At 37.5% G+C, this 27,907-nt stretch overlaps 1 protein-coding gene across 14 annotated transcripts in view; it reads left to right on the top strand.

Moving 5' to 3' along the window:
• BLTP1 (bridge-like lipid transfer protein family member 1) overlaps positions 1–27,907 on the top strand; it is a 303,766-nt gene that overhangs the window by 274,005 nt on the left and 1,854 nt on the right. For 3 of the 14 annotated variants that reach the window (XM_068941642.1, XM_068941643.1, XM_068941639.1), the window contains 26 exons: positions 9–209; positions 423–553; positions 2,051–2,174; positions 3,046–3,155; positions 4,694–4,784; positions 5,327–5,389; positions 6,941–7,185; positions 7,618–7,833; positions 8,995–9,175; positions 10,281–10,473; positions 12,660–12,821; positions 12,941–13,080; positions 14,209–14,410; positions 14,816–15,019; positions 15,131–15,310; positions 18,618–18,755; positions 19,150–19,410; positions 20,605–20,755; positions 21,034–21,191; positions 21,724–21,916; positions 22,090–22,307; positions 22,915–23,166; positions 23,693–23,896; positions 25,380–25,574; positions 26,409–26,543; positions 27,683–27,848. In XM_068941642.1, the coding sequence (XP_068797743.1) occupies positions 9–209; positions 423–553; positions 2,051–2,174; positions 3,046–3,155; positions 4,694–4,784; positions 5,327–5,389; positions 6,941–7,185; positions 7,618–7,833; positions 8,995–9,175; positions 10,281–10,473; positions 12,660–12,821; positions 12,941–13,080; positions 14,209–14,410; positions 14,816–15,019; positions 15,131–15,310; positions 18,618–18,755; positions 19,150–19,410; positions 20,605–20,755; positions 21,034–21,191; positions 21,724–21,916; positions 22,090–22,307; positions 22,915–23,166; positions 23,693–23,896; positions 25,380–25,574; positions 26,409–26,543; positions 27,683–27,848 (4,514 nt within the window). The remainder of the gene's footprint in view (positions 1–8; positions 210–422; positions 554–2,050; positions 2,175–3,045; positions 3,156–4,693; positions 4,785–5,326; positions 5,390–6,940; positions 7,186–7,617; positions 7,834–8,994; positions 9,176–10,280; positions 10,474–12,659; positions 12,822–12,940; positions 13,081–14,208; positions 14,411–14,815; positions 15,020–15,130; positions 15,311–18,617; positions 18,756–19,149; positions 19,411–20,604; positions 20,756–21,033; positions 21,192–21,723; positions 21,917–22,089; positions 22,308–22,914; positions 23,167–23,692; positions 23,897–25,379; positions 25,575–26,408; positions 26,544–27,682; positions 27,849–27,907) is intronic. The other 11 variants (XM_068941653.1, XM_068941651.1, XM_068941646.1 and 8 more) reach the window with 10 other exon arrangements.

The following is a 27,907-nucleotide window of genomic DNA, read 5'->3' as shown; positions in this document are numbered from 1 at the left end:
TTGTTTAGAAATCAGGTGGAGGTTCATTATGTGGAGATGCACGCAAGCTAACATTTGGGCAGCGGATTGTAAATCACCTGCTGGGTTTGAGCCCCCCAAATCATCGATACTCTGTTCCTGTAGAATATCTTTTGGGGTCAGCGAAGTGTGACTCTCCTCAGTCTAGCAGATCACATATGAAAGCAGGCAGATCCTGCTCATGGGGACATGTATGTAGCAGTTAAAGTGTGTCTAACTGAATGATGGGATTTGGATCACTGGAAAAATTCCAATCAGCTGCCTTTTGAGTGGAAACTGATTTTTTTTTTTTTTTGCATGCAATATTCCAAATTTTGAGGTGTGAAATTCAATTTGCCTATTGTGAAATGATACTCATGTCCAATTTTTGATGAGGACATTAATTAAATGTTTATTTTAAATAGGAGATTGTTGATCACCGACGGCAGGGAGCCTCTAGTGTCCAAACTGGAGAGCAGCGAGGAAGAAAATTTGTGAAACGTTTAGTTGATATTAGAGAACTCAATGAGCAAGCTAAAGTAATTGATGATTTAAAGTAAGTTGGGCTTTCCTTTATATGGTTCTGCTTTAACTTGCATAGAGTTTAGAAATAACAAAACTGCACCTGAGTGGTGTTCCCCCGCTACACACACCTTTTCTTATGACATATCTTGCAGCATTTGTGATAGTCAAGTGGGAATTATTGTTTTGTTTTAAAAAATTGTCCTTGACGATTCCTTAAGAAAAAATTGGATGAGCAAGTTCTCTCTTAAATTTCTCAAATTCTTCCCCAGGTGTCATGTTAGTCTGTTTTCCTTCTGGTTCTGCATTACAGTGGCTGAGCATCATCATTTTTTTTTTTTGTTTGTTTGTTTTTTTTTTACCAATCCCAAACTGTAGTTACATCTGATTTTATCACAGTGATTAATAAAATATATTACTTAATAAGGTCTTGTTCACTGAAAGAAGAATAAACTTATTTAAATTGACTATTTTTGCATCTTTCATGATGGCATTTTAAAATTAAAACTCATGTACTGTACATGATAAAACCCTGAAGAAAGAAGTTTATCTGATAATGCTCACAGCAAGAGGAGAATGTAAATTATATTAATCATTTTTAGCAGAGTGTGTGGTTTTTCTTGTTTTGGTTTCCCTAAGGCACTTTTACTATAAATGCATATGTCTGGGATAATAATATAGACCTTGGTAATTATGTGTTAAATAATATGGAGGAGGCATGTTTTAGTGCTTGAACTTGGAATAAAATTGCTATCAGCAGTCAAAGGACAATTATATCTGAACTTTGGGTCTTAAGTTAAGTGTTTCTTTTAATGTGAATACACGAATCAAAATTAGATTTTGTGCCTTTCTCTTCTCAGTGTGTTAGTGCCTTAATAAACCCTGATTCTTTCAAAATAGCTGATATTTATCATCACTAAATAATTTACAAAACTCTGTTATTTCTGCGGGGTGTAATCTTGTCATTTGTGTGACATGACTGTTGAACTGACGCAGGAGGATCTTTCTTCAACTTGCTGATGATTCTCTGATTTACCCATTTTGTTTGTGTTTACTTAAAATAACTATGTCGTGTGATTGAAAGTGCACAGGAAGTCCTTAAGTATTGTAGTTGTTACAGGTAGGGCTTTTTGAAATACGAGAGTTGCTCCACTAGCCGTTCTTGTTCTCCACCATAGTTATCATCATAGCAAGACTTTTTGGGGTCTCCGTACATGACAATGTAAGGGCATGTCTTGTATTTGCTCTGTGAAGTGATTTGGAGATGATAACCTTAAAATCAAAGAGTCCTCTTAAAGGACAAAATATTATACCTGACAGAAAGTTGTATAAGGAAACAAGAACAGATCTTCTGCAGCTGTATTTGGAAAAGGTGGCGCTGGTGATAAGTAACCACTGAAAAAAAAGAGAAACTAGGATGTTTTACAGAATATCAGTTTAATGCAGAGATTTTGAAATTGTGAAAATAGTGAGTGAAAAGGTGTGAAATAGTTATCTACTTGTAAGGTGCTCAACTGTAATTTATCCCCAGAAAATTAGGTGCAAGTGAAGGAACTATAAATCAAGAAATTCAGCGGTATCAACAACTGGAGTCAGTAGCTGTGAATGATATCCGCCGAGATGTTCGTAAAAAGCTTCGTCGATCCAGCATGAGGGTAAGCAGTATTAAATTATTTTAAAAAAATAAACACACAAAAAAAGCACTTGAATTGCATATTTCTCTTCTGTCAATTAATGCAAGAGAAATGGTAGACATGAAAAAAGAAAGGTTCAGAGTATCAAATATTTCAGTTACCCATTTAGCTTTATAAGGAGAAGAAGACTTTTTTTCCTCTTATAATAATAGCGATAGGAAAAACGAAATTTCACAGCCACTATATCATAAATGGATTTTAATTTACACATTCAAAGGGAAAACTCAGAAAATGTATATATGGAGATGTGTAGGTTAATCTTTACTGTTAGCAGATTTTAAAATGGCTCTTTATTGGACTGATGAATGCAAATGCAGGGGCAAGCATGTTATTTGTCTGGGCAAATGGTAGCTATCTGTTGTGTCCCGCTTGGCACGTGTGCCCAGCCTGGCAAAGCACAGTTTGCAGTTTGAGGCGTGCCCGAGCTCCAAGTATGATGCTTTGTAAAAACAAAAATCTTCCAAGTAATAATTTGTTTGCAGCTCTTTCTCAGATGTTCCCATTCTAGCTCGTGTTCTCCTATTCCCATTATGGTAGATAGGAAGGATACGTGCCTAAGTAGTTGGATCGTTGGCTTTAGGCATGCTTCTCTCCTGGCACCAGCGCTTTATCAATTCCAGCAAGTGCAAAAGGTGAAGCTGTGTAGCCAGAGGCAAAATGAAGATGTTGGCAAATGTTAATGAAGAGAAGCACTTGAACCACTGTGAAACAAATGTATCTTTTTACTTTACTGGTATCCCTGTGTACAGTAAGACTGCAGCTTGCCAGACTCTCTTTTTTTCATTATACACTAACCTCAGTGTTTCATTTAAATCTTCTTTCTTTATTTTAGGCTGCTTCCTTGAAAGACAAATGGGGTCTTGGCTACAAGCCCAGCTACAGCCGATCTAAGAGCATTTCAGCATCAGGAAGACCACCTCTGAAGAGAATGGACAGAACAAGGTAAACTTCTGGGCATCTGACATCCATGAAAGCAATAACGGCATGTAACAGAGGAAACCTTGGATTTGAGTTGCGGAAGTTCCTTTGCTGTGGGCAGCAGCTGTATGTGGTTGGGTTGGACAGGAGAAACTCCATTCAGAAGACAGGAATGTTCTGAATGTTTTGAAACACCTTTTTTTGGCAGACTCTAGTAGCATGTCAGCTGAGGAGAAAGTTTCTTCTCCTACAGAAACTTAGGGCTTTTTATAGGATCTTGCTTTCAAGACATACTCAGACTTGTAGTGTATAAGTAAAAATGGTGCAGTGTAATTCTTTTGGTTTCTATGCTTGATTATCAATCGTATTTTAAAAGAGATGTTGTAATGAAGGGAAGGAAGCAGAGTTCTTTTAGTTTATGGATTATAATTTCCTTTTAATCCCCGTTCTTGTATTGGCTTTTGTTTCGTCATTTAATGGCTGCTGAACAACCTGCTGTTGTATAATGACACCTTCTTGTAAAGCATTTACTCTGATTTTAGAATATGTGTTTGTGAGCCTATTGGTCCTGTAGATAAAAGTGAAGTGTTCACAGTTTGAAATAAAAAAAACTTGCTGCATTGTTGTGTATTAAATATAGAAAAATTTAAAATAAAAAGGTGGAGAGGAGTGTTGGAATTTTTGCATTTTATTCTGAGAATGGCAGTTCTTAAAAGGAATTTGTTTCAAACATGAATACTTATGTAGAAGTGAAACGCAACTTATAAATAACCCAGATGTGAAAACAGCAGAAAATAGGTATTCCACTGAAAAAAGGGCTTTAAATAAAGTTCTCAAAAGTGATTTTTTTTTTCCAGCTGCCCTTGGAAAGGGACTATTTCTTTTGCATTAATTAGCATTATTGATGCTTAAAGCAGAGTGAGAATTGAAGGTATGAAGGTTCTAGTTCAAGAGCTATCAGATGAAAAAACACTTTCATTTTACCTTTTAACAAGGTTATCTGAAGAGAACCAGAAATTGTATGGGAAAGACAATTAGGCTTTTGTGCTGCTCTCTAACTTATTCTTATGGCTAGCAGAATAAGAAACACTAAGTTTTAAAAAACTTAATGATTACTTTGGTTGTGAATGAAAAACAGTATCTGTATGTTCCCTAATGCCAAGTAATTACTTTCACTTTCATTTGAGACTGTGTTATCTGTTAACTGGCTTTATGTCCCAGATGGCAAGTCATATATTGGGGGGGGGGGGTGTTTTTCCCTGTAATGACTGCATATCGACTTAGGCCTGAGAAAGTTATAAGGAAATAAATAAAGCAGAGATTGGCTAGCTTGGACTACTGGCCAAGCAATGTGTCTGTCCCTTTCTTCTTTCCTTCTCCCGCTCTTCTTCCCTTTTCATGTGCCATAAATGCTTCAATTCTGATTTAATATTTGCTTCCTTGATAAAATGGCGAGCACTGCCTGCACTTTTTTGATTGCCATGTATTTGTGTAGTTAAACGTTTACATGGACACAAAATGCTGTAGTTAAAACTTGATATTTTGATTGTTTTTGCTTGTAGCTCTCGACTAGGAGACAGCGAAGATCTCCCAGATATCCGTGTCGATGCAGCATCTCCTGGGCCAAGAGTGACCTTTAACATACAGGATTCTGTAAGAATTACTTTATATGTCCTACTAATTAGTATCTTGTGCTGTTTGGTCACAAGTTCATGAGATAGGTATACCTAGACACACCAGGATTGCTTGAATGTGTGTGCGTGCGTGTGTGCGTGTGTGTGCATGTCAGGATATTGGCATGTTTTGAAAATATACTTGTTTTGATAGAAAATAGATGTTTTGATTTCTTAACATGGAAATTAATTGAAATACTAGGGTGGAAATTAATTGAGAGAGTAAGGAAAATATTTGAAAGGGGTATTTTTCTAGGCTGACACATACAATAGTAATACAGTTTTTTTGTGGGCGTTTTTTAGTACTTTTTGCATTAAAATATATTTGGAGTTTTGGAAATGGGGCAGTTTACTGTAGTCCTACAAGTATATCCCTTTATGTGTTTAAAAACAATTGAGTCTTTTTTGGTTCAGTTGCAATGTTTTTCCATTTCAAAAAATGTCATTATTGTGTGTTTTTTTGCATAGCTGAAGTTGCTATAATTGTTTTAATTTGTATTTTTCTTTTCACTTTTAACTAAGTTGAATAAAACAGTTTTGGGGATTGCACAACAATCCAGCTGTCCAGGGGAAGGGTCTTTTCAGGTATTTCTGAGAAGAAACAAATGAATACTCTTTGCCAGAGAACTAATTTGTCTCACAGGGAGCTTCTTTTCAGTGTTTCATCTCTTTTTGCACTCAGCTACACAGAATGTATATCAAATTTGAGAATACTTACATTTAAATCAGTAAAGTAAGCAGAGGAATGTGATAGGCTATTGATGGACTCCCCAGAGTGTGTGCATTTTTACGTAGAGCTAAAACTTAGTAGTTTCATAAAATAAGTTAGTGGAATTTTCTTTTTCTATTTACAAAGACTCTGATCAAGGCTGAGGTAAAATGACGGAAGTCTAGCCTCAACTGATGCCTGTCTTGAGCACAATTTAGAGCAGGACTTCGGTGCATGTGCAGGTGTCTCCATCTGTCACATTGTGTTCCAAGACTGTTGGCATCGACAGCAGTACAAAATAATTACTAGGTGGGAGGACATCTCGAAGCTTTTTCTGTTGGAGTTCCTGTACCTAATGCAGAGTAAGACATTTTCAGATGATACAGAGCAGAGAATGTGTCCAAATTTAATACACAGAGAACAAATTGATTCTTTTAAATGCTTTAAAAAGCTTGTTTTAGGAATAGTAACAAAAGTTTTTCTTAAAAAAAAAAAAAAAAAAAAACACTTCTTGGATAACCTACCTTTCTCCCTTCCGACTCACCCTTCTAGGACACAAATTCTCATTTCTGAGAGGGAAGGTGAAATGAAGCCTAGAAACGTGCTTTACATATATAAAGATCTTCGCATATAAAAGCTATACTACCTTTTTTTTTCCTCCTTGTACTCAAATATAAGCCCAGTTAGCTTAAGGTTTGTTGGCCTAGCAAAATGTTATCAAATAATGTTAAGTGTCAGGTGTTGAATTAAAAAAAAAAAAATTACAACACTAGTTCTTAAATAAATTTTAACACATCTCTAATTTGAATTTGCAGACAGCTGCTATGTAGTAATACTGCTTAGAATAGTGCTGGTGTTAACCTAACATTTTTAGATATTTTTCACTGGCATAACAACGATGTCAGTGCTCCAGAGGGGCTTATGTGATGCCTGTGGTATGACTTGCATGAGAAATAGGAGGTCCCTTTTGGAAATTTGGCCTGTAAAGCACTTTTGTCCCACACTTTGTCCAAGAGCGCAGTCCGGTATTTAAAACGATACTGTACATTCTGTGTTAGCGTTCTGCATGCACACCTCACTAACACTGCTGGGTATTTCCCTCCTTTACAAGGCTCATGATGATTTTTGCTATCTCCTGTTCTTTTCTTTCAAAACATCTTTTAAAAATTTAAATGATATGTTCCTCTTCCTTCTGGAGGTGTGAATTGATCAGAGCATGATATTTAGCTAACAAATTCAGATCAGTCACTAGGCAGGGGCAACGTCTCCCCAGTAAGCTTTCATTTCTTTGTCTTTTTCGTAATTCATCTTGTAATTTCTATTGAGGAACTCTTTCTCCTCCCCTCCTTTTCCAGAGCTATCTAATACATTCTTGATGGAAGCAATATCTGTGGAAATGTAATATCTTTTTGTTTTTTTGCAATCAGTTTCCAGAGGAGACAGAAATGGACCTTTTGTCTGTAACTATTGATGGTCCCTCCCGTTACTCATCTACTAGTGAAGGCTCATGCTCGGTATTCGGTTCACCCAAAACTCCAGTAGTCTTCTCACCCGGCATTCCCTTCCAGCCCGAAGAAGGACGTCGGGATGACAGCTTATCGTCAAGCAGTGAAGACTCTGAGAAGGAGGATGACCATGAAAGAGAGAGGACTTATTTTTATAGGAAACCATCGTAAGTAATGGTCCCAATGAAGAACATGTAAATTAAGAAGATACCCTTGAAATACTGCCTTTAAGCCTATGAAAGCTGTTATTACTGATGAAGGATTGATTTTTGCCTGCAGTGTGTATGTGGAGGACACATAGGTTACGAATAAAATGATTATATGTGTATTTTCATATCTTTTGCTTGACTGAGAATTTAAACCAAGGAAGGCTTAGTTCTTAATAGGGTTAGATTTCTGTAGAAATGACCAAAGAAGATACTTAGTGATATGTTAATGAAACATGGATCAATATATTGCTGTATGTCCGATAGGGCCTTTCCCAGAAAACTTCTTAAAATGTTTTATACTGAGTGTGAGCATAGTCTAACAATACCTCCTACTGTCTGTTCGGATGAATTCCATGCTAACATCTAGTCGCAATTGTGCCTCCTCTGCAGAAGTACCTCTCGGAAGAAAGCAACAGGCTTTGCTGCAGTCCACCAACTGTTCACTGAACGCTGGCCAACAACGCCTACCAACAGAAGCGTGACTGGCACTACCACAGAGAGAAATATTGACTTTGAACTTGATATCAGGGTTGAAATTGATTGTGGAAAGTGTGTACTGCACCCTACAACGCTTCAGCAAGAACACGATGACATTAGTTTACGAAGGTAACAAACTTATTAGGCAGGTGCCTTGTGGAGAATAGGGTATCAGTGTTTTATTCTTCTTTAGCCTTAACCCTGATATTTCTGTCACTTAAGTTACTACCGTAATATGCACAATAATTAATGATTCTTATGCACGGACCTGTTTGAAAGCACAGATAATGTGTAAATTAGTTTGCTAGCATCACATTATTCCCAATTTACCACTATTTTGTGACAACGCCACCAGTTATAATTGTTATGGTTGAGTACGGCACAGGGGGGTTGCACTTGGATAGGAAGAATTCACGTATGCCTCTCTTCTGTTGATGTTTCTGAAAGCATGTTTTATCCTGTTTTTATTTCTTTATCCTGTATTTATATTTTTATCCATATTTTATCCTTTTTTTTCCTGAAATTATGTAAGAGCTTTACTCCTGATCTTAACGAGGTTTGATCTCATCCTCATTTTTTTAAATCTTTTCTATGTTATGTGGTTGAGCATGTAATGTCAGCTTTATATTAATGGTTTGTAGTCTGATACGATGTTAATGATATTGCAAACTTTAAGAAACTTGTTATTTGTCAGTAAGGATATTTCTTAATTAGTATGAGAAAATGAGATTTGCTTGTTTTAACTTTAATTTTAAGAACTAGGAGCAATTGAGAAATACTTTTTCATGCTGAGAGGTATATGAAGGAGATCTGTAATTAGGAAGCGATTGGTTTCTGTCTTCCTATGACACTTCTTTTATCTAAGATTTGATAGACCAGGAAGGAGAATCTCAGGAATTTATAGGAAAGCAGGCTTTAGAGCAGAGAAAGAAAATCAATAAATATCTGTACATCAAGGAATTGTTCACAGATAACAAGTCAGACACTTTGGGTGAACTTGACTGTAATGGTAGAGCGCTATGAAGGGTTTTTCGCCTAATGACTGAAAAATAATTTTGTAGAATTTACTCTTTGAAATAATCACAAAATAAGCTTTAGCAAAACCAGAGTGGGCAGAGAGAAAGGGAGTGCAGGTCACAGAAGCAAAGAATAAAGCAGAGATTGCAATCCTTATGTAGCTGCTATTACAAGTTTGTTTCTTATTTATCTTTCAGTTTTTTAACATCAGACAAAGTACTTTTAATAAAAGTATTAAGTAGGTAGTAGTAACATGTAATTTATTTATTCTAGGAGTTATGATCGGAGTTCCAGAAGTTTAGATCAGGAGTCTCCTTCAAAAAAGAAGAAATTTCAAACGAATTATGCGTCTACTACTCACTTACTTGCTGGCAAGAAAGTGCCATCATCTCTACAGACAAAATCTAGTGATGTGGAAACAACAGTGTTTTATATTCCTGGGGTGGATGTAAAGGTAAAAGTAATGTATAATTGGACAGGGAAACACTTTCTCGCTGCTCAAATATGATTTCAAATCAGCTACGTTGTTATGTGCAAGTGTGTGCCCGTATATGTGTGCGAGTTAATATATACAGTGTACCTTAGCAAAATCTTCTCAGTTCTGTAAATATGGCTGAAATAGGAATAATGATTCTGTAACGCTCTGTTGAAAACTGTTGGAGATTTTCAGCTTACCTGCTTTTCCTCTCATTTTCTTAAGGAAAAAAACAAAGCAAAAAAAAAAACCCCTAAGCCCTGTATGTACCCATAAAAAACAGTGCTATTCAAATGATGCTCTGTAACAAACAACGTATGTGATATTACGTAATGTAAAGAAATCAGTTCCATTAACGTTTTGGTGATTGAAATTAGTTGTTTTTCTTTTGGATATTTTGTTCTCTTACAGGTAGTTCTGTTCAGTATCTGTAACTAGATAGAAGTGCAGCTTAGTAGTTGTCCAGCATAATATGTAAAGCTCTCTTTCTGTAGCTTGATGCGTAATATTTATTCTAGCAGTCAGAATCAAAAAATTCTTCCCAAAAATCCTCTTTCCTTAGAAAACTTTCTCTCAAACATCTTCAGACTGTACAGTCCCCCACTCTCCCTTTTTTTTAAATCATTGGTTTTGTGTCCTAGTAAGAAAGGAGCTTAACAGAAATGTTTTTGCATTTTAGTAGTGGAATATTTTCACGATGCAGTAAGGCAGAAAGAAAGCTATAGAGGGTCAGGAACAAATAGTTAGTGTCACAGGATGTGTTAGTATCAAAGAGAGGAGTTGCAAACTTTAGGCAGTGAATAACCCATGTTCTTAAATAGTTCATTTCCTCTGTTGCTCACTTTCTTTTTTTTTTTTCTTTTAATTGCTCATCTGATAGAGCATTAATTTATCTTTTGTATGAAGATAAAGATTAGATGTTCCTATGCTGCAACTAAATCTAGAACGTGATTGGAATATAACATCCCTTACAATGATATTTTTGTAAATGATGCAAAAAAAAGTAGAAGGGAAAGAGTGACACAACAGCTGTGCAGAAATTGAGCTATTTTTGTGAAGTAAATTGATTTTTATTTGCTTTCAGTTGCACTACAACTCTAAGACTTTAAAGACTGAATCGCCAAATACTTCTCGAGGATCCTCTTTGCCAAGAACCCTTTCCAAAGAGTCCAAGCTGTATGGTATGAAAGATACTGCCACATCTCCTCCTTTATCTAGCACTATCCACAGCAAGACTAACACCTTGCTTCCTCCCCAACCCCCTCCCATCCCATCAGGTACTTACAGACAATAACCTTCTAAAACTGTCACAGATGTGTATTTTTCCTTCATACAATCTACTAGCTTTAGATCTGTCTGCGCGTTGGTGGAAGCATGATATTTATCAAGTCTAAACATTGGCTACAGAAACCTGATCCCAGAACCATGAATGCAGTTCATAAAGCTGCATTTTTAGAAATCTCTTGTTAAACCAGTCTGGGTAATATCTCTCATGGTCACCACAGTGTATCACAGTGATGGGCCGTCACTGCCTTCTCTCAGCTTTCATTTAACAAAGTAATATTCATTACTGGAAGGTAAAGTTGAAGGATCTGTGTAAAATGTGCATGCTGATTGCTTTATCCATAATCCAAGAAAAAAAATAAGTTAGATGAATCCTTACATCCATACATGACATCATTTGAAGGATACTTTAAGCTTGCTAGTGCTTTTTGCCATGGAAGCAATGAGTAGAAAAATGCTTTCTGGAATTAGGTTATTTGCTGTAGTGCTGAACAGCTGTTCAGAGATATTTGTATTAATCAAAATACCTGACTAGTGTCCTCCACTGGTGCAATCCCTTAAATAACTGATTTGGAATAACCTGAGTTCTAATACCTAAGGCTTGTTACATCTCAAATGATTCCTGTTTTCAAGCAGGAATCCCTGTTACATCATGTCAGATCTAGAGGTACGTAGATTACTCCTCCACCCTGTGAGACATCCACTCCTCTCTCCTTCAGCATTTGAATATTACTTTGAAAATAAATAGCCAGAATTTGTGAAAATTTGAGCAGGGAGAAGTAGTAACTGAAAAAAACTTTTTATAAATGCAGCTGAGGTGCTGGGAGAGAGCAGTGGAAATGGGGACACCTTCAGTTTACTCACGATATTTAACCATTAGCTCTGACTCCTTTAAATGTCCATCCCCTTTGATTACTGAATATTGTGTAATCTTGATTTATGCTGCTATTCTTCAATTTTGTTTTGTACTTACATATTCTCTTTCCATTCTTTGTCTTTTAATTCTTACCAAGTCATGTCTAGTTACCAAGTCTTGCTATTTTTGTATCTATAAGCTCTACATTTGAGGGACTTGCATAATCTATATTTGTGTGATGATATGAATTGTTTCCAAAAACTAGAGATTGCAATTATTTTATTTATTTATATTTTGTAATAAATATGCATTAGTTTATGAACAGTTTTAAAACACTTAAATATTTATTATTTGTATTACTTTTCCCCTTAGAAACTATCTTCTTTTCGTGTCTTTGGTCTGCAGTAAGAGCAAGATGGGGCAATCTAGAGTCAGAGGCACTAGACAGAATAACTTGCATAGCATGAAAATTCATTGCTTGTTTGCCTAGTAAATAAAAGGATTTTTAAGCTCTGTTTTAGGCATTCAGTTAATTAACATTTAATATTTTTCTTGGAGAACCTCAAATCATTTATTTCCTATCTGAATATAAATGATATCTTATTTGCCTCTGGTTGTACTATCCGTTTCATACAGGTGGTAATATCTGTGTTACATATAGGTGGCAGTTGAGCTGGTATTAATATCTTCTGTGCATAACTGGCCAAAAGTTTATTTATCTTTTGGTGAGCATAGATCTAAGTGCTAGCCTCTTCCACAGATTTAAAAGTGAACGATCTTTGCATTAGTTCGTACTCTGGTTATCTCCAAGCTTTGAAAAATGCTTGTTTACAATCTTCAGTTGTTCTTTGCGTAAATGCAGTCAGATTTGCCATTTACAGTTGTAATCTTCTAAATTTTTTTCTCAGTTTAAACTGACATTCTTCCCAAATTCATTTATGTCATTTTCCTAATTCCTCTTTCATCTCCAGTCAGCTGTGGTTGCTTGGTATTGTCTGTTTGGAAAAGAATTGCGTGTGGCTGATTTCAATGCTATTTTGAAAGAAGCAAAGGGGTGAGAATGATGCAAGAGTGCCTGATCAAGAACAAGCACAATGCAATCATGATCAAGCATGATAGACTAATAGTTGTTTTCACACAGTTTTCTTAGTGAAACCTTATAGTTTAATTTTTTCTAACTATTCCGATTTATGCCTTTTCAGATGACAATGGTGATGCAGAGAATTAGAGGAAACAGCTGTTACTTATGAAATATTTCCTAAAGTTCATCAGTTGCAGTTAAATAGTGTTACATCGTATAAATTTATCTTTTCAATCTTCCAGCCAAAGGGAAAGGAAGTGGTGGAGTGAAAACTGCAAAACTATATGCATGGGTTGCGCTCCAGTCATTGCCAGAGGAAATGGTTATTAGCCCATGCTTACTGGACTTTCTAGAGAAAGCTCTTGAAACCATTCCAATTACACCAATTGAAAGGAATTATACAGGTAGGTTGTATCTTTATTCTCTAGTATTCCAGGCTTTTGTCTTTTTTGTCTTCTGACGTCATCGAGCTGCTGTTCCCTTTCAATCCCACTTTCTAATGAGTCCTTGTATTTGTTATAAGCTGTTAGTTCACAGGATGAAGACATGGGGCAATTTGATATGCAAGATCCCTTAGAAGAGTCCACAGCATCATTAGTATCATCATCGACATCAGCATATTCATCCTTCCCTGTAGATGTGGTGGTTTATGTACGGGTTCAGGTGAGGCTTTAATTCAACATTCAGTATAGTAAGTAACTTCAGTCACATCTTTGAGACAGGCCAGGCTTCCAAGGGTTTTGTTTTGTTTTTTTAATTATTTTCAAGTGCCCATTCTGAGATATGCATGTCTAGTGTGAGGATAAATAAAACTTCTTGCAGCAGTTTTGATGCCTTTCAGTCCTTTGTAGACCAAGCGAAATGAGCTGTTTTGAAAAACCACAGAAGTTCTGAGCATTTTTTTCATAACTATTCTTTAATTGTTGGCAGAAGCATCATCTTTGTTCTTGCTCAGATGATCAGATTTTGGCCACCCATAGGTTCTCCTTGTATGTCTTCGAATTTTTTGGAAATATCTTTAATAACTAATATTTACATCTATTATTTATAGACACTATTACAAAACAAAAACAGTACTTGAAGAATTTTCTCAGTTTGTGCTAGGTGTGAAAATATAGGAATGTACTGTTCTCATCTATAAGGCATATTCACACTGCTTAATATTTGATGGGTCTGGGCTCTCTATATGTGTCAGAGAGAAAAGTGCTACTGCAGCATGATTCAGAGCACCCGAGTTTGATGTGAACATTGCTTTTACATTTTCCCACTGGGCTCGAACAACATATTTTCATAGCGTATATTTGATTACATACCCAAATTGAACAGCTTATTCCAACAATATTTTTTATGCCTATGGAAATTAACCACAACCGTCTGTAGACTTTCTCAGCTTCTGTAAACTCAATTCAGCTGCCCAAGAATGTGTTGAGGAGGGTGAGGCTTCCAGGATCCTCTCAAGAGCCTGTTGTTTTTGCACAATTCTTGCATGAAAGGAATGAAGTTGTGGTTTGACTTGTGGAGAAGGGGATGTACACATCTGCTGCTGCATCCAAGATTCCCGTGCTTGAGTTTTCTAACAACTTGTCCCAAATAATACATCTGGTGATGGAGGGATTCCTTGAAGTGAACGTATCTACATGAACTTTATAGAGTTACCTTATTAGGCTTAAAACCAGTCTAAAAAGGTTGTAATATGCTTAGATTTTAGAAATTGTATTATTATACCTCAAACTTTTTTTTTTTAGCCTTTTGTATTTGTTCATTGGATCCTTTATTTTCTCTGTCTTTTAGCCCTCTCAAATCAAGTTCAGCTGCTTGCCAGTATCAAGAGTTGAATGTATGCTGAAGTTGCCCTCTCTGGATCTTGTGTTTTCTTCAAACCGAGGAGAACTGGAAACATTAGGCACAGTGTACCCAGCGGAAAATGTGCTAGTTGGTGGCACTGCTTCACAGAGTGGTTCAAAGAATTCAGTTAGTAAATCTGGTGCACCAGGTAACATATGTATATGTGAATGATTACACTATATTGCAGCTTGTGACAAAAAAAAAAAAAGTTCTTTTGTCTAAAATTATAACAAAAGATAAGCATTTACAGACCTCTTTTTAATAAGTTAGTGACCTCAGTAGAATTTCTTGATATTGTACCAGTTACCTAAGCTGTTGTAAAAGCTTGCACAGATGCAGTATATTGGAGCTTTTCTTGCCTTGGTTAAACAAGCTCAGTTATCTGTTATAAAAGGCTAGTATCAATACTTAGGATATCCTAAGCTACATTGCTGCTAGGAGGGTGTAATTTAATGTGCGTTTGGTCTGTTTCATAATGTTGTTAACAGTATTATTTCATGTTTGAAAATGCTTTCATATAACACCTAACTTTTGGAAAAAAATTTGCCTTCAGGTTCATCACCTGGACTAGGCAGTCCTCTTGGCAGAACACGACACAGCAGTAGTCAGTCAGACCTGACCACCTCTAGTAGCAGCTCTTCGGGCCTGAGCTTTACTGCTTGCATGTCTGATTTCTCCCTTTACGTGTTTCATCCATATGGAGCAGGAAAACAAAAATCTGCTGTTACTGTCCTGACTCCTGGATCAGGAGCCTTAGGTACAGAATAAATTTTTGTGTTTGTTTTAATGAATGTTTTCTAAGGCATGATTTTTGAACTGGAGACTTGAAACAGTCACGTAGATTAAACTTTCTCCTTTCTATTTCTAGGTAACGTGGATGAGGAACCTACTTCAGTCACAGGCCGGAAGGATTCTTTGAGCATTAACCTTGAGTTTGTGAAAGTCAGCCTGTCGAGAATAAGGCGTTCAGGAGGTTCCTCCTTTTTTGAGAGTCAGTCCGCAAGCAAAGCTGCGAGCAAGATAGACACTACTCTGATAAACATATCTGGTAAATGCTTGTTTTATTTTAATCATGTTCCTGTGTATTCATCTAATGAGAGAACTGCTGTTCCAGTGATATACTTTACTCTTACCAGCTTTTGTGGATTTTATTTGAGAGCCATCTATCTATTGTGTGCAGTAAAATTTTTGTTTTTTTAGAGTGAAGTGGTGACCCACATTAAATTTTCAATTGTATACCTGCTGTAGGTATTTGCAGATGCACCTTTTTATCCTCTTCACTCATTAAATGCAAACAGAAAGGTTTGTTCAAACATGTCTCTGACATCAGTCTTATTACTCTTGTATATTTTGAAATACAACTAAATTGTTTGTGTCTCGTTAGGCAATGCATAACCCAAGGAATTTAAGTTGCATGTCATGTTAATTGTATCGCAGGTATTTCTCACAACAAGTATGATCAGCAGGAAGTGATTTTAAGTCACTATTTAATAGTAGTTTTAGTATGTCAACTTCGGTGGCATTGCATTGGTAGTATGCAAAAAAGAACCACCTGTTGGCATTATCTATCTATCTATCTATCCATCTATATAGATACACACACTATCTCTATCTGTCTATTTATCTATCTATATTTATCTTCAGGTATACAATCCCACAGTAAATATAGAGTAGCCTTGTGCCTGAGAGACTGGAGTCTTCAAATAGTATTGTTTGAGTGGTATCTACTCCCTTCATGCTGTTAACCTCACTTCTTGAGAACCCCAAAACTTTGACTGCAATGTGGTAACGACTACATAAATGGCAATGTGGTAAAACATGTAATACTATCTATTCTCGTTTACATAATTTGCTTCAATAGCAAACTAAGTAGCTTAGTTAGCTTTTAAACTATTTTTGTATTAGCTATGCCAGTAGTTCTTGTTTCCCACAAAAAATAATGGCTCTTCTCTACAGTATTTCATTTATTCCTCGCTAGCATGCATCATTGTTACTGAAAACAATAGTTTTGAAAGTTTTCACCCCAAGGGTCAATACTGGATCCAGCATTGTTTAACTTATCAATGACTTGGATGAAGGAATAGAGTGCCTCCTCAGCAAGTTTGCTGATGATGCAAAACTGGGAGGAGAGGCTGACACACCAGAAGGCTGTGCTGCCATTCAGAGGGACCTCGACAGGCTGCAGAGATGGGCAGAGAGGAACCTCATGGAGTCCAGCGAAGGCAAGTGCAGGGTCCTGCCCCTGAGGAGGAATAACCCTATGCACAAGTACAGGCTGGACACCAAGTTGACCATGGCCAACAATGTGCCCTTGTGGCCAGGAGGGCCAATGGTCTCCTGGGCTGCATGAGGAAGAGCTGTTGCCAGCAGGTCGAGGGAAGTGATCCTCCCCCTCTCCTCAGCCCTGGGGAGGCCTCACCTGCAGTCCTGTGTCCAGTGCTGGGCTCCCCAGTCCAAGAGAGACATGGCGCTCCTGGAGAGAGTCCAGCAGAGGGCTACTAATTTGATGAAGGGCCTGCAGCATCTCTCCTGTGAGGAAAGGCCGAGAGAGCAGGGCCTGTTCAGCCTGCAGAAGACAAGACCGAGGGGGGATCTGACCGATGTGCACAAGTAGCTGAAGGGAGGGTGTCGAGAAGACGGAGCCAGACTCTTCTTCGCGATGCCCAGCGATAGGACAAGAGGCAACAGCCACAAACTGAAACATAGGGAGCTCTGTGTGAACCTGAGGAAAAACTTCTTTCCTGTGAGGGTGACAGAGCACTGCAACAGGTTGCCCAGAGAGGTTGCAGAGTCTCCTTCTCTGGAGGTATTCAAAAGCCGTCTGGACGCGATCCTGGGAAAGGTGCTGCAGGTGACCCTGCTTGAGCAGGGCGGTTGGACTAGAGGATCTCCACAGGTCCCATCCGACTTCAACCATTCCGTGGTTCTGTGAAATCCTCAAACTCTAAATATGTCATTTGACTTGGGTACGGCCATTGCCAGTCTGTTTTATTGGTAGTGATCAAAAAGAGCCTAGATAACCAAACAATTTATGCTTCTTAAAGCAACAAGTTGAAAGGACTGCAAATCACAAAGAGCAAGGGAATCATGAGCCTTTGGGCTGGGTTTCTGAGTTTTCAGGGTTGTTTGGTAGAATTCCACTGTGTTTTCTCAATGTTATGTAAGCATGGCGCACCAGCTTGCTTGCTGAAGTCGGAAAGCAATCACAGTATGGGTGCAATGTCCATGTGGTATAGGTTCAAAAACTCTTCATGTGCCAGAGTCAGCATGTGAAGCAAAGGTGAATGAAATTCTTCAGCAGGCCGTCCAGTGCCCAGCTATGAATGCTCTTTTACATCACTATACCATGAGAGCAGAAAGATAAGAAAACTCTAATTCTTATTGCTGATTCATCTCACAATACATTTTATAACAGAGATAAACTAGTATAATAATAAAACTTTGCATGAAATTTATTCCCAGAGTTAATTAAGCTTTCAGTTCAACCTAAGGTAGCAATTACTAAGCATCCATTTTATTTCCATAATGCTCTCTTCAGAAATGGAGGTTTCAGGACCATTGCCTGAATGGAACAAAATCTTTTGGAGATACTAATTATCTTTTTTCTTTTTCATATGAGAACTAGAAATAGTCAAGCAAGCTCCCCATAGAGAAAAATCGAAGTGGATTATGTAGTATAATTAAACACACTATTATAGAGATGGTATACCATGCACCCTAAATATGAAAGCTGAATCTCCTGGATCGCAAGCTGTATTCTTTTAGGTTCTTCATGATCAATTTGTTTTAATATGACGTTTGCTGTGTATGGCTATTAACTTTGGCTGTAGTGCTGCAAGTCTAACGAGGTGGGGTAGTTCTGCAATCTCTGTTCAGTTACTGGCTGCCCCATTTCACCACCTGTTGCCTGTGAAACTGCACTAAGAGCTGGACTCCTGAACGCTCAAAGAGTTGCAGAATAACCGTCGGTTTTAAAGATTGTTTCTGCTCTGTCTGTGGCATCTGGCGTTACTGAGCAAACAGCAGAATGGTTGTGATTAATCTGCCATTAAAGCTCTCAGGTGATGAGTCTGAGGCATATACAACAGAAGTGGGGACCCAGCATGAGTTGTATGCATAAATTCCATCTTGTCTTTATGAGATGCATTTGTATCTAATGTTAGATTTGGACAAATAGCAACACCTGAGGAAAATTGCAGTTTTTAGTAACTGTTTTCCTTTTTAGCAGTGACTGTACTGCTAGGTAGAGAAATACTTGAAGGTAATGCCCTCAAAACCTATTAACTGGATTGGGCTAACAAAACCTGTTACTACTGAGTGCTTACAGTTGTGTTTGTGTGCTTTTTGTTTGTCAGCGGTCTGTGATATAGGATCTGCTTCTTTCAAATATGACATGCGGCGACTCAGTGAGATTCTGGCTTTCCCGAGGGCTTGGTACAGGAGAAGCATTGCTAGACGGCTCTTCCTAGGCGATCAAACAATAAATCTGCCAGGTAAGATACTCCTCCTTCTCACAGAAAACCTTTTGTGCAATGGCCTATAGTAGGAATTGCATAAGCATATGTTAGTTGTGTATTACAACTTATGTAGCTGGATAGAAATATAGAAATGAAAATGTATTACAATCTCCTTCCAGTGCGGTCACTCTAATACACGAGATCTTCCATCTCTCGTTTCTATCCCTTTTTTTTTTTTTTTTAACTTAAGTAGGTCATTGAGTTGTTTAAAGAGCTTACAAATAATTAACACATTAAAAAAATATTAGTTATGACAAGTGAAACTTATTTCAAAGCCTGACACTCTCCAGACGTTTCTCAGTAGGTGGGAGGATATTATTAAAGAGCAAGGAAATAGTTCTGCTGCCTTTCATGCGCTACTTTTTGCCAGTAGCATCGGGTCCTGGAACACCAGATTCCATTGAAGGGGTAAGCCAGCACCTTTCTCCTGAATCATCACGGAAGGCGTACTGTAGGACATGGGAGCAACCCTGCCAATCTGCCTCATTTACACACATGGCACAGTCACCTAATGTTTTTAATGAGCATAATGCAAACAGCAGTATGTCACCTGGGGCAGCATCTCATAACTTAAAGTCTCCTGCTGTGACAAGATCCAGGAGTGTGTCCGACTCTTCAGTGCCTCAGAGAGGTTAGTAGAGGATGTTTGGGTTTTTTTTTGGTTTTTTTTTTTTTTTACTTCTTTAGAGTATTTCCAGCAGTTATATGAAAAATGAATGTCTTCACTATTTTGTAGGGAGCAGCGATAAAATATTCTTTTTCACTTGTGCCTTGGAACGGAGAGCCAGTAGCTTAGGAAAATGTCTGAAATGTCTGAATCAAAATGTAGTTGATTAGAATACTTTCTATGAACTGTTGGAATTTCTTTTGCTACAGCAGGAGTGAACTAGCTGGGGTTAGGTGTGTTCTGCAGCTAAATTTTGACTGCGTTGTCATTTTTCCTTGCCCTCTTTTCTCATCCAAGCAATTACTGTATTCTTAGCAGAGAAGGGATATCACAACTCACAGATAAGGTCAGTTATTTCATTTTATCTGATTGAGACTTAGGGCTCATACTAAATAATCCAAAGAAGGATAGTTGTTATATAAGAAATAAATGCAGAGTTGCTTGTAATTTCTTTTGCTGTGAATGTTAATGCATTGTATCTTATAGCAATGTAGCACGGGCTGTTTGGAACATTTCTGGCATTAGATACAGCTAGGAGGTTTAGAAATATGGTGCTTATTTTTACTCTAGGAAAAATATCTATGAGAAAAGAAAGAAGAACAGGTGTTTTGTCTGTATTTAGAAAGCAAAATGTTAGTATATGAACAGTTTTTTAAACGAAGACACAGTTGGAGAAAGATTTATGGCTGGTAAAGTGTTTTTTTCCATAGGAAATGCAATTTTGCAGACTCTTATTTTATAAGGCTATCTCTAGGATTTTTGTGAGAGGAGTAAGGAAAGCCCTAACTCTTGAAGTCCTGACTTGGCACTTCTGCAAATAACCACATGAAAATTCAAATACTAATAATTCATGTTCTGAATGCACTTTTTTAAGAATTAAAAAAAGCTCTTGCACGACTGACTTCAAATTTAAAATCTTTTCTCTGGAAGATATTGGTAAAAATAAGTATGTAAAAAGACTCCATTTCTATGACCAGCACATTTAAGGCAGCACATACTGTAAATCCTCTGGTTCTCACCTATGCTTACTTGTAGTTTCACAGCACACTTTAAATAAGATGTCAGTCTGTCCTTTAACAGTGTCTTTTAACGTATATACTCTGCCAGTTTTTGCTAGGAGGTGCAATCTTTTAATTTTTTTGTCTACTTTTTCTTTAGATACTCTCTCAAAAACATCGACTCCCTTTAATAAGTCAAATAAAGCTGGAAGCCAGCAAGGAACTCCATGGGAAACGCTGGTTGTATTTGCTATGAACCTGAAACAATTAAATGTCCAAATGAATATGAGCAATGTAATGGGCAATACTACGTAAGTATAAAACAAGATCAAATGTGTTTTAGCAGACTGTGTTGTTTTGGGGTAAAGACTACTGCTCCCTCAGTTTACTAACGGCCCACTGTCTTGTAGCTTTAAAATCCTAGCTTTTCTCAGTTTTGAACTCTGAAGCCCCTCATGAACATTGGTAGATACTTAATGATGAAGTCCCATGTGCCTAATCCACATTATTTGCTACTCTGCAGTAAATAATTTTCCATTTCTTAATTGGCAGATTGCAAAACTGTTGTCCGTTTTCACCTCTGTTCTAGGTGGACCACCAGTGGTTTGAAAAGCCAGGGTCGCTTATCTGTGGGTAGTAGCAGAGATCGGGAAATTAGCATGTCTGTTGGTTTGGGAAGATCACAGCTGGACTCTAGAGGGGGAGTTGTTGGAGGTACCATAGATGTTAACACCTTGGAGATGGTGGGTAAGTTGGAAAGCTGGTCAATATTAGTTTGTGCCCTGGATGATAAATGTGAGAAGCTAAAGCATATGTGCTGTACCCTCCTTTGTGAACCTGGTAGTTTATGAAGACTTTGGATTTTCACTTGTGCCTTCTGACTGCTAAGCACGCTTTGAATTGAAAGGATAGTTTCCTGATTGGGGGCTGATTCAGTCTCAGGGTTGCTTTAAATCGCAGTAGCTAGCTCTGCGCGCCCCCCCCCCCCCCAACGCCATCCTCAGTTGTCTGGACAGATGGCAACCAAAAAAGTTTGATGGCATTTCAGCTCCTCCTAGAATTTCCCGAGTGCTTATGGCCTATGAAATGCAAAAGCAGCTTTGGAGAGGGACTTAAATGTTCTAGCTCCTCACCAGGGTGAGGATTTCCCCATGTACCGGAAGAAAACAGTGTCTTCACAGTCCCTCTGCATCATGTGGATGGCATAAGGGTGATATCCACTGATAGAATCTGTTTATTTTTAATGTTCTATTTCTGTATTGCTTTGGTTCTATTTCAGCTCATATTTCTGAGCACCCAAACCAACAGCCCAATCATAAAATTCAAATTACAATGGGTTCTACTGAAGCACGTGTTGACTATATGGGGTCCAGTATCCTGATGGGAATCTTCAGTAATGCAGATCTTAAACTGCAGGATGAATGGAAAATTAATCTGTATAATGCCTTGGATTCAAGCATCTCTGATAAAAGGTAATGCTGTTCACTGTGTTTAGTTTCCAAGGTCTGCCTGTATGGATTCTGTCCAGCGGTGCTAACAGAAAGTAAGAGCATGCTAGAAAGGAAAAGTTTTTTTTTTTTTTTTTTTTCAAATCATGAGGAGGCTATAGTTTAACTGTAACATTCTTGTTATTTTTAATATCTAGTGAGATATTTGTCCACGGGGACTTGAAATGGGATATATTCCAAGTGATGATTTCAAGATCGACTACACCAGACCTGATAAAAATAGGAATGAAGCTCCAGGAGTTCTTTACTCAGCAGTTTGATACAAGCAAGCGAGCTTTGTCTACCTGGGGACCTGTTCCTTATCTTCCTCCAAAGACAATGGCCAATAACTTAGAGAGAAGCTCACATGAGCAGTGTAAGTGGTACAAAAAGTAGACCCAGAGTATACTTTTTAAATAGGATGTTTCTAATTGCAAAAATTCATCTGAGCAACTGTATACATGCAAGTGTATTTGTTTGACTTAAAAAAAAAAAAAACCTTCAAAATTTTTTCATGCAAATTTGGGCTGACAATAACTCTTCTAAGAAGAGGGCAAGGATCTTGGGCACCCTCCTGTACTTTTGGTACAAGAATGAACTAATTTATTTTCAAGTTTTAGTTAAAAATATGTGCTTTTGTTAAAATCATTTTGCAGTTTGAAAACTTAACTTTTTAAGTCTCTTTCATAAAAATTATTTCTACTTTGAGTAGCAGTGAAAATGTGATGCTTTTCCTACTTTGTTAATCGTGAGCTGAAACTATCATTCACCTGAACCCAATAAGTCATTGATTTCCAAGTATGCTTGTTCAGATACGCTTAACTTAAAACCATCTTACAGATGACAAAGATAGCAATGAAATAGACTGACATATCAGTCATATTTGTATTTTTAATAACATGCAGGAACTACAGCAGCAACCTTTTCCGTATCTTCCTTTTTCCTAAAGTTCGTTTCTCTCTTGCTACTGCATGTCTTTCCAGTGTTGGATGCAGCCCATCATCGCCATTGGCCAGGAGTTTTGAAGGTGGTATCTGGATGCCATATATCCTTGTTTCAGATGCCATTGCCAGAAGATGGAATGCAGTTTGGAGGATCCATGAGCTTGCATGGAAACCATATGACGCTGGCATGTTTTCATGGACCTAATTTCCGTTCAAAATCTTGGGCCTTATTTCACCTTGAGGAACCCAACATTGCATTTTGGACAGAAGCACAGAAAGTTTGGGAAGATGGTAATTTAAAGCATTTCTTCATCTTCACGTTTACTTCCTTTAGATGAATTTTAAGAATTTATTGATATATAAGAGGAAATCAAAGGAAAAAATTGCTTTAAAGTCTGAATCAAGATTATTTCCCAGAAATGTACTGCTTAGGTAAAATAATAATCTGTTCCCTCGCCTACATCTTTACCACCGTTTGCTCTATCTGCGGAATAAAGAAAAGTACATTATGAAGTATAGTAGATAAGTCCTTGATGCGCCTATGAAAGAGATTGTCTGCCTTGTTAATTGCATGTCTGTTTTATGCAGTCCTTGATTTCTGTGTGTTGAATTTTGAAGGTCTTATTTCACTTATATTTGCGTTTATATTGAGAAGTCTTAACTGGCTGTAGCTACTGCGAGGATTTAAATTTTGTTGATTGCGGGCTTTACGCCAATGTTTAATGCCACTGGCTTACTGATTATTCGTGTTATGTATGTGTGCATTGTTTTTTGTTTGTTTGTTTTTCTCTCCACACACTGTGTGCCTTCCGTGCAGGTTCCAGTGATCATTCTACGTACATTGTGCAAACCCTGGACTTTCACTTGGGCCATAACACTATGGTCACCAAACCCTGTGGAGCCCTTGAAAGCCCTATGGCAACAATCACAAAGATAACAAGGCGCCGCCACGAAAACCCCCCGCATGGAGTTGCCAGCGTGAAAGAGTGGTTCAATTACGTTACAGCAACGAGGAATGAAGGTTAGATTCATGATCGTGAAATCTGGGGTTTGGTCTGCTTGTCAGGCAATGCCGATGGTGCTGTTTAAAAGCCACTAAATTTCAAGGAGGCAAGCGAGGAGGGAGTTCTCGTTGAAAGAATGGATGTTGTTTCTTCTTGTGAAGCTTATAATGAATGGTGGAATAAAACATAACAATACCTTGAACTTTTTCAAGTTCTCTTAGTGTATGGGACTTACAGCATTGCAGTATTTCCATTCTTAATCCTTTCCTTTTTCTCCTTCACCACAAGCACAGATTTTTATTATTTCACGTAGTTGTCCAGCCGTGATCCTGTAGCATGAGGGTATATTTACTTATTTTGGTACATATGAAGAATTTACGGATTAAGTTGAAGAAGGAATGTATTTTAGGCATCTTGCTTGTTATGAATACTTAGACATTACTTATCTGCCTAAAGCTTTTCAACTCTCAACTGATTCTAGGCATTAAAGTGTTTTTGAATCGTGTCTGTAATCACTGTTAATTGGAAAATAAAACTTTCAAGGTATATTAAGAAAAAATCTTAAAAATACAACTGTCACTATTCCATTCACAAAATCCGCAGAATCAAGAGATAAAAATCAGCAGAACTGCTGTGAATAGGTGCATAGCAGAATGTGGCATATAGTCAGAAAGGTACAATTTATAGTCTCTTGAAAAAAATATTTTCAAGTTGTTGATATACTAATATTTATTCCTTTTGAAAGACTCAACAGGATGTAGTGGTTGAAGTTCACAAGTAGAGGCACTGTCTGTTAAATGTTTTTACCCAGCCCTGTTCCACTACATCCGGAGTGTTTAAAAATATAAACAGCAACATCGTTTGATTGTTTGACCTTTTGTGGTCATGCTGTAGGGAGCAGGATAAGGGATATAATCTTTCTAATAATCATACACCAGCAGTTTTACAATGAAATAGGAACCTTTCTTAACTTTGTCTTGTCACGATTTTAACAGTTGAAAACTAATTCAAAGGATGTTGCACTTGTGTTATGGTAAAAGTCACATGACAAAACTGGATTCCTGGTGAGCTGTGATTTTGACAGCAGTACTGCCTCAGTGAATTTCGATACTGTATCAAATGGATACATTCGTTTTCATTTTAAGTAGTAGTGTACTTTCAAACACAGAGCGCGCACTTAGAAACCTTATAGTCCAAATCTCATTTAACCGAAAGCTCATTTATAGAGCAGGGTTGTGATAGGCTGGCCAGATAAATAAAATTTGGACTTCAAGCTTCCAAAAAATAGATACTTCTAGAAGTGCTTTGATGTTACGGTACCACCACCTATTCTCCCACCCCCCCTTCTCGTTGAGTGCACATTCTCGTTATGAGGTGTATTTTGGTGTATGAAATTGCCGCTGTGCCACTGAATTTCTTGAAAAAGTTGTCACCCTCCATGCTGACAGGTCTTCATTAAAAAAGATTGCTGACTTGAGGAATGTCTTATTGCTCCTGTAGAGTTAAACCTGCTTCGAAATGTTGATGCTAATAACCCAGAGAGCAGCGCAACAGTGAAAAGCTCAAGCTTGCTAAGTGGTTTCAGAGGAGGTTCCAGTTATAACCATGAAACTGAAACTATCTTTGCCTTGCCAAGGATGCAGCTGGATTTTAAATCTATTCACGTTCAAGAGCCGCAAGAGCCTTCATTACAAGGTGCAGTAAACGTCATTTGTTTTTCTTGATCCAAAGCTATTTTTCACAAATCAGAAGTTAAATAGAAAGATATCTTACTGATAAGAGGAGGAGATTTAATCTGAAAATTACTGCAGATGTGCAAGAACGGGTTTTTGAAATAAAACGCAGAGGGAATTCTGATGAGAGAGTGAACATCTAGTCCGGACTGGCCATTGTAGAATAGCCTTACTGAGAGAAATGAATACAAATGTTTCAGCTGGATTGGTCTGGGTTTTTTCCTAACCTTAAATGTTATAAAAAGAAAGAGTGTTTTGAGAAAGGGAATGAAAGAAGAACCTACACTTTATCCTCTCCTTTTCAAAATGTGTCTTCACATTGCAATTGGAACTGGGGGGAAATCTGACCTCTGAAGATATAAGACACTAATCTTAGCTAAAATACTGTTTTACTCTGTAATCTGAACCTGGATGTGATTGCTACAGCAGTCAACCTGTTTGCAAAATCTGACATCAGCTTCTCATATTGTCTGAAATAATGCATTAATAACATAGCATAAGCTAGTGATACTACTGTAGGTTGACTTTGCAAGTTAAAGATGATCAGTATTCTATATGATAGAATTTTTTAATTTTCAAGTTATTTGATAAAGTAGCAGAAATTAATCTGGGAGAAAACAGTGAAAAAAATGTTGAGGATGCTAAACACTATTTTTAATTGTGGTCCTTCCTCTCATTTGAGTGTCCGGTTCAGTAACAGCAAGATAATTTTTAAATAACTTGCATTGAAAAATCTATTTTTATGTATATAATAGTTACTTAAAAGTTTATCAATACTATTTTTATTTGACTGTAGATACAAGTGTTAAACCAAAGGTGGAGTGCAGTGTAGTAACTGAATTCACAGACCACATTTGTGTGACCATGGATGCTGAACTGATTATGTTTTTACATGACTTGGTGTCTGCTTATCTAAAAGAAAAAGAAAAAGGTAAGTTGTTATTGTATGAGATAACACGAGGGGACCTATCTGCAAATGCCGTTTACTGTTTCAAAGTAAATATTTGCACACTTTTTTAATAATATTGATTTGTTCAAATAGATTAAATTGAAGATATAAAAAAATTAAGCCTCATTTGCACTCCTATTGAAATCAATACAAGTAGGATCAAACAGTCTTGCAATTTGGACTTAGTAGTATAAAATGATAGTTTTCCTCCGACCATTAATGAGTGAAATCTAATTGCATGTTAACAAAAACATACAACGTTTTCCCTGGTGGTTTTGGACTGAAAGCCAGGAGATGTAGGATGTTTTTGCACTTCGCAAAAAATACATTGTTCAGGAAATACTTGAGCTGGCTTTAAGCCAGCTAATGCAGAACTGGAAAAGGAGTAGTTGCACACAGACTTACAAGCTTAGGGGTGCCACTGTGTTCAGGGAGCTTTAAGCATGTCTGTGTGACGCTTCGCTGCACTACCTAGATGAAGCAGACTGTTCACAACCTATTCAGTCACCTCCAGTACAGCACCTACGTGCGCTGTGCTGCTGAGCAGAAATAACCCTGAATTTCTGTTCCTCATCTGCTTCTGTGGATCTTTTGCTAGCTACTTCAAGTTGTAATCTTGCTCCTATTTTGCCATCTGGTATTGAGTTGAACTTTCTTTTTGTAAAATGGTATATGCCTTAGGGCAAAGATTGAACCGAAGTATCCCCCCTGCTCTCTCCACAGAGAATACTCTGTCAATCTGAAAAATATATCCTAAGTTAGGAGTATGTCGGAATTTTGCTTATGGAATGTGATACGCTTGGCTGTACACAACAATTAATTTCAAAGAAGGACCTCCGATTATGGATGGTTTGGGCTGACAAGAGGGAAGGGAGGACTCCACATTCCAGCGTTATCCAGCCCATATTAAAGTGCTGATGTAACATTTTTACTGACAATGCTTTGTTCAAACGCAAACTGTTTGCCAAAAATTCTGAAAAACGTCTCATTTACTAGACAAGCTGGGAAAAAAATGTTGTCTTCTCTCTTTTTGCTTGTGTTGCTTTTAAGATGTCCAAAGAGAAGTGGGATGCTTATAATTGAGCTTTTTTTTTTTTTTTTTCCTTCTACCATTTTCATAGCTATTTTCCCCCCTCGCGTTTTGACTGCTCGTCCAGGACAGAAAAACGCTGTTGGGGTACTTGATGACAGCTCCACTGATGGAGAAACAGAAGAAAGCATTACTTACACTACAGTCGACTGGAGAGAATTCATGTGCAATACTTGGCATTTAGAACCCACGCTCAGGTAACAAGCAGCCTTATCTGCTATCTCTGAAGGACAGTACCCCTCAATAAAGTACATAA

The sequence above is a fragment of the Struthio camelus genome, chromosome 4, assembly GCF_040807025.1.
Source record: "Struthio camelus isolate bStrCam1 chromosome 4, bStrCam1.hap1, whole genome shotgun sequence".
Taxonomy (NCBI): domain Eukaryota; kingdom Metazoa; phylum Chordata; class Aves; order Struthioniformes; family Struthionidae; genus Struthio; species Struthio camelus.
Note: the sequence above shows the minus strand (reverse complement) of the source record. Positions and strands in the feature narration are given on the sequence as shown.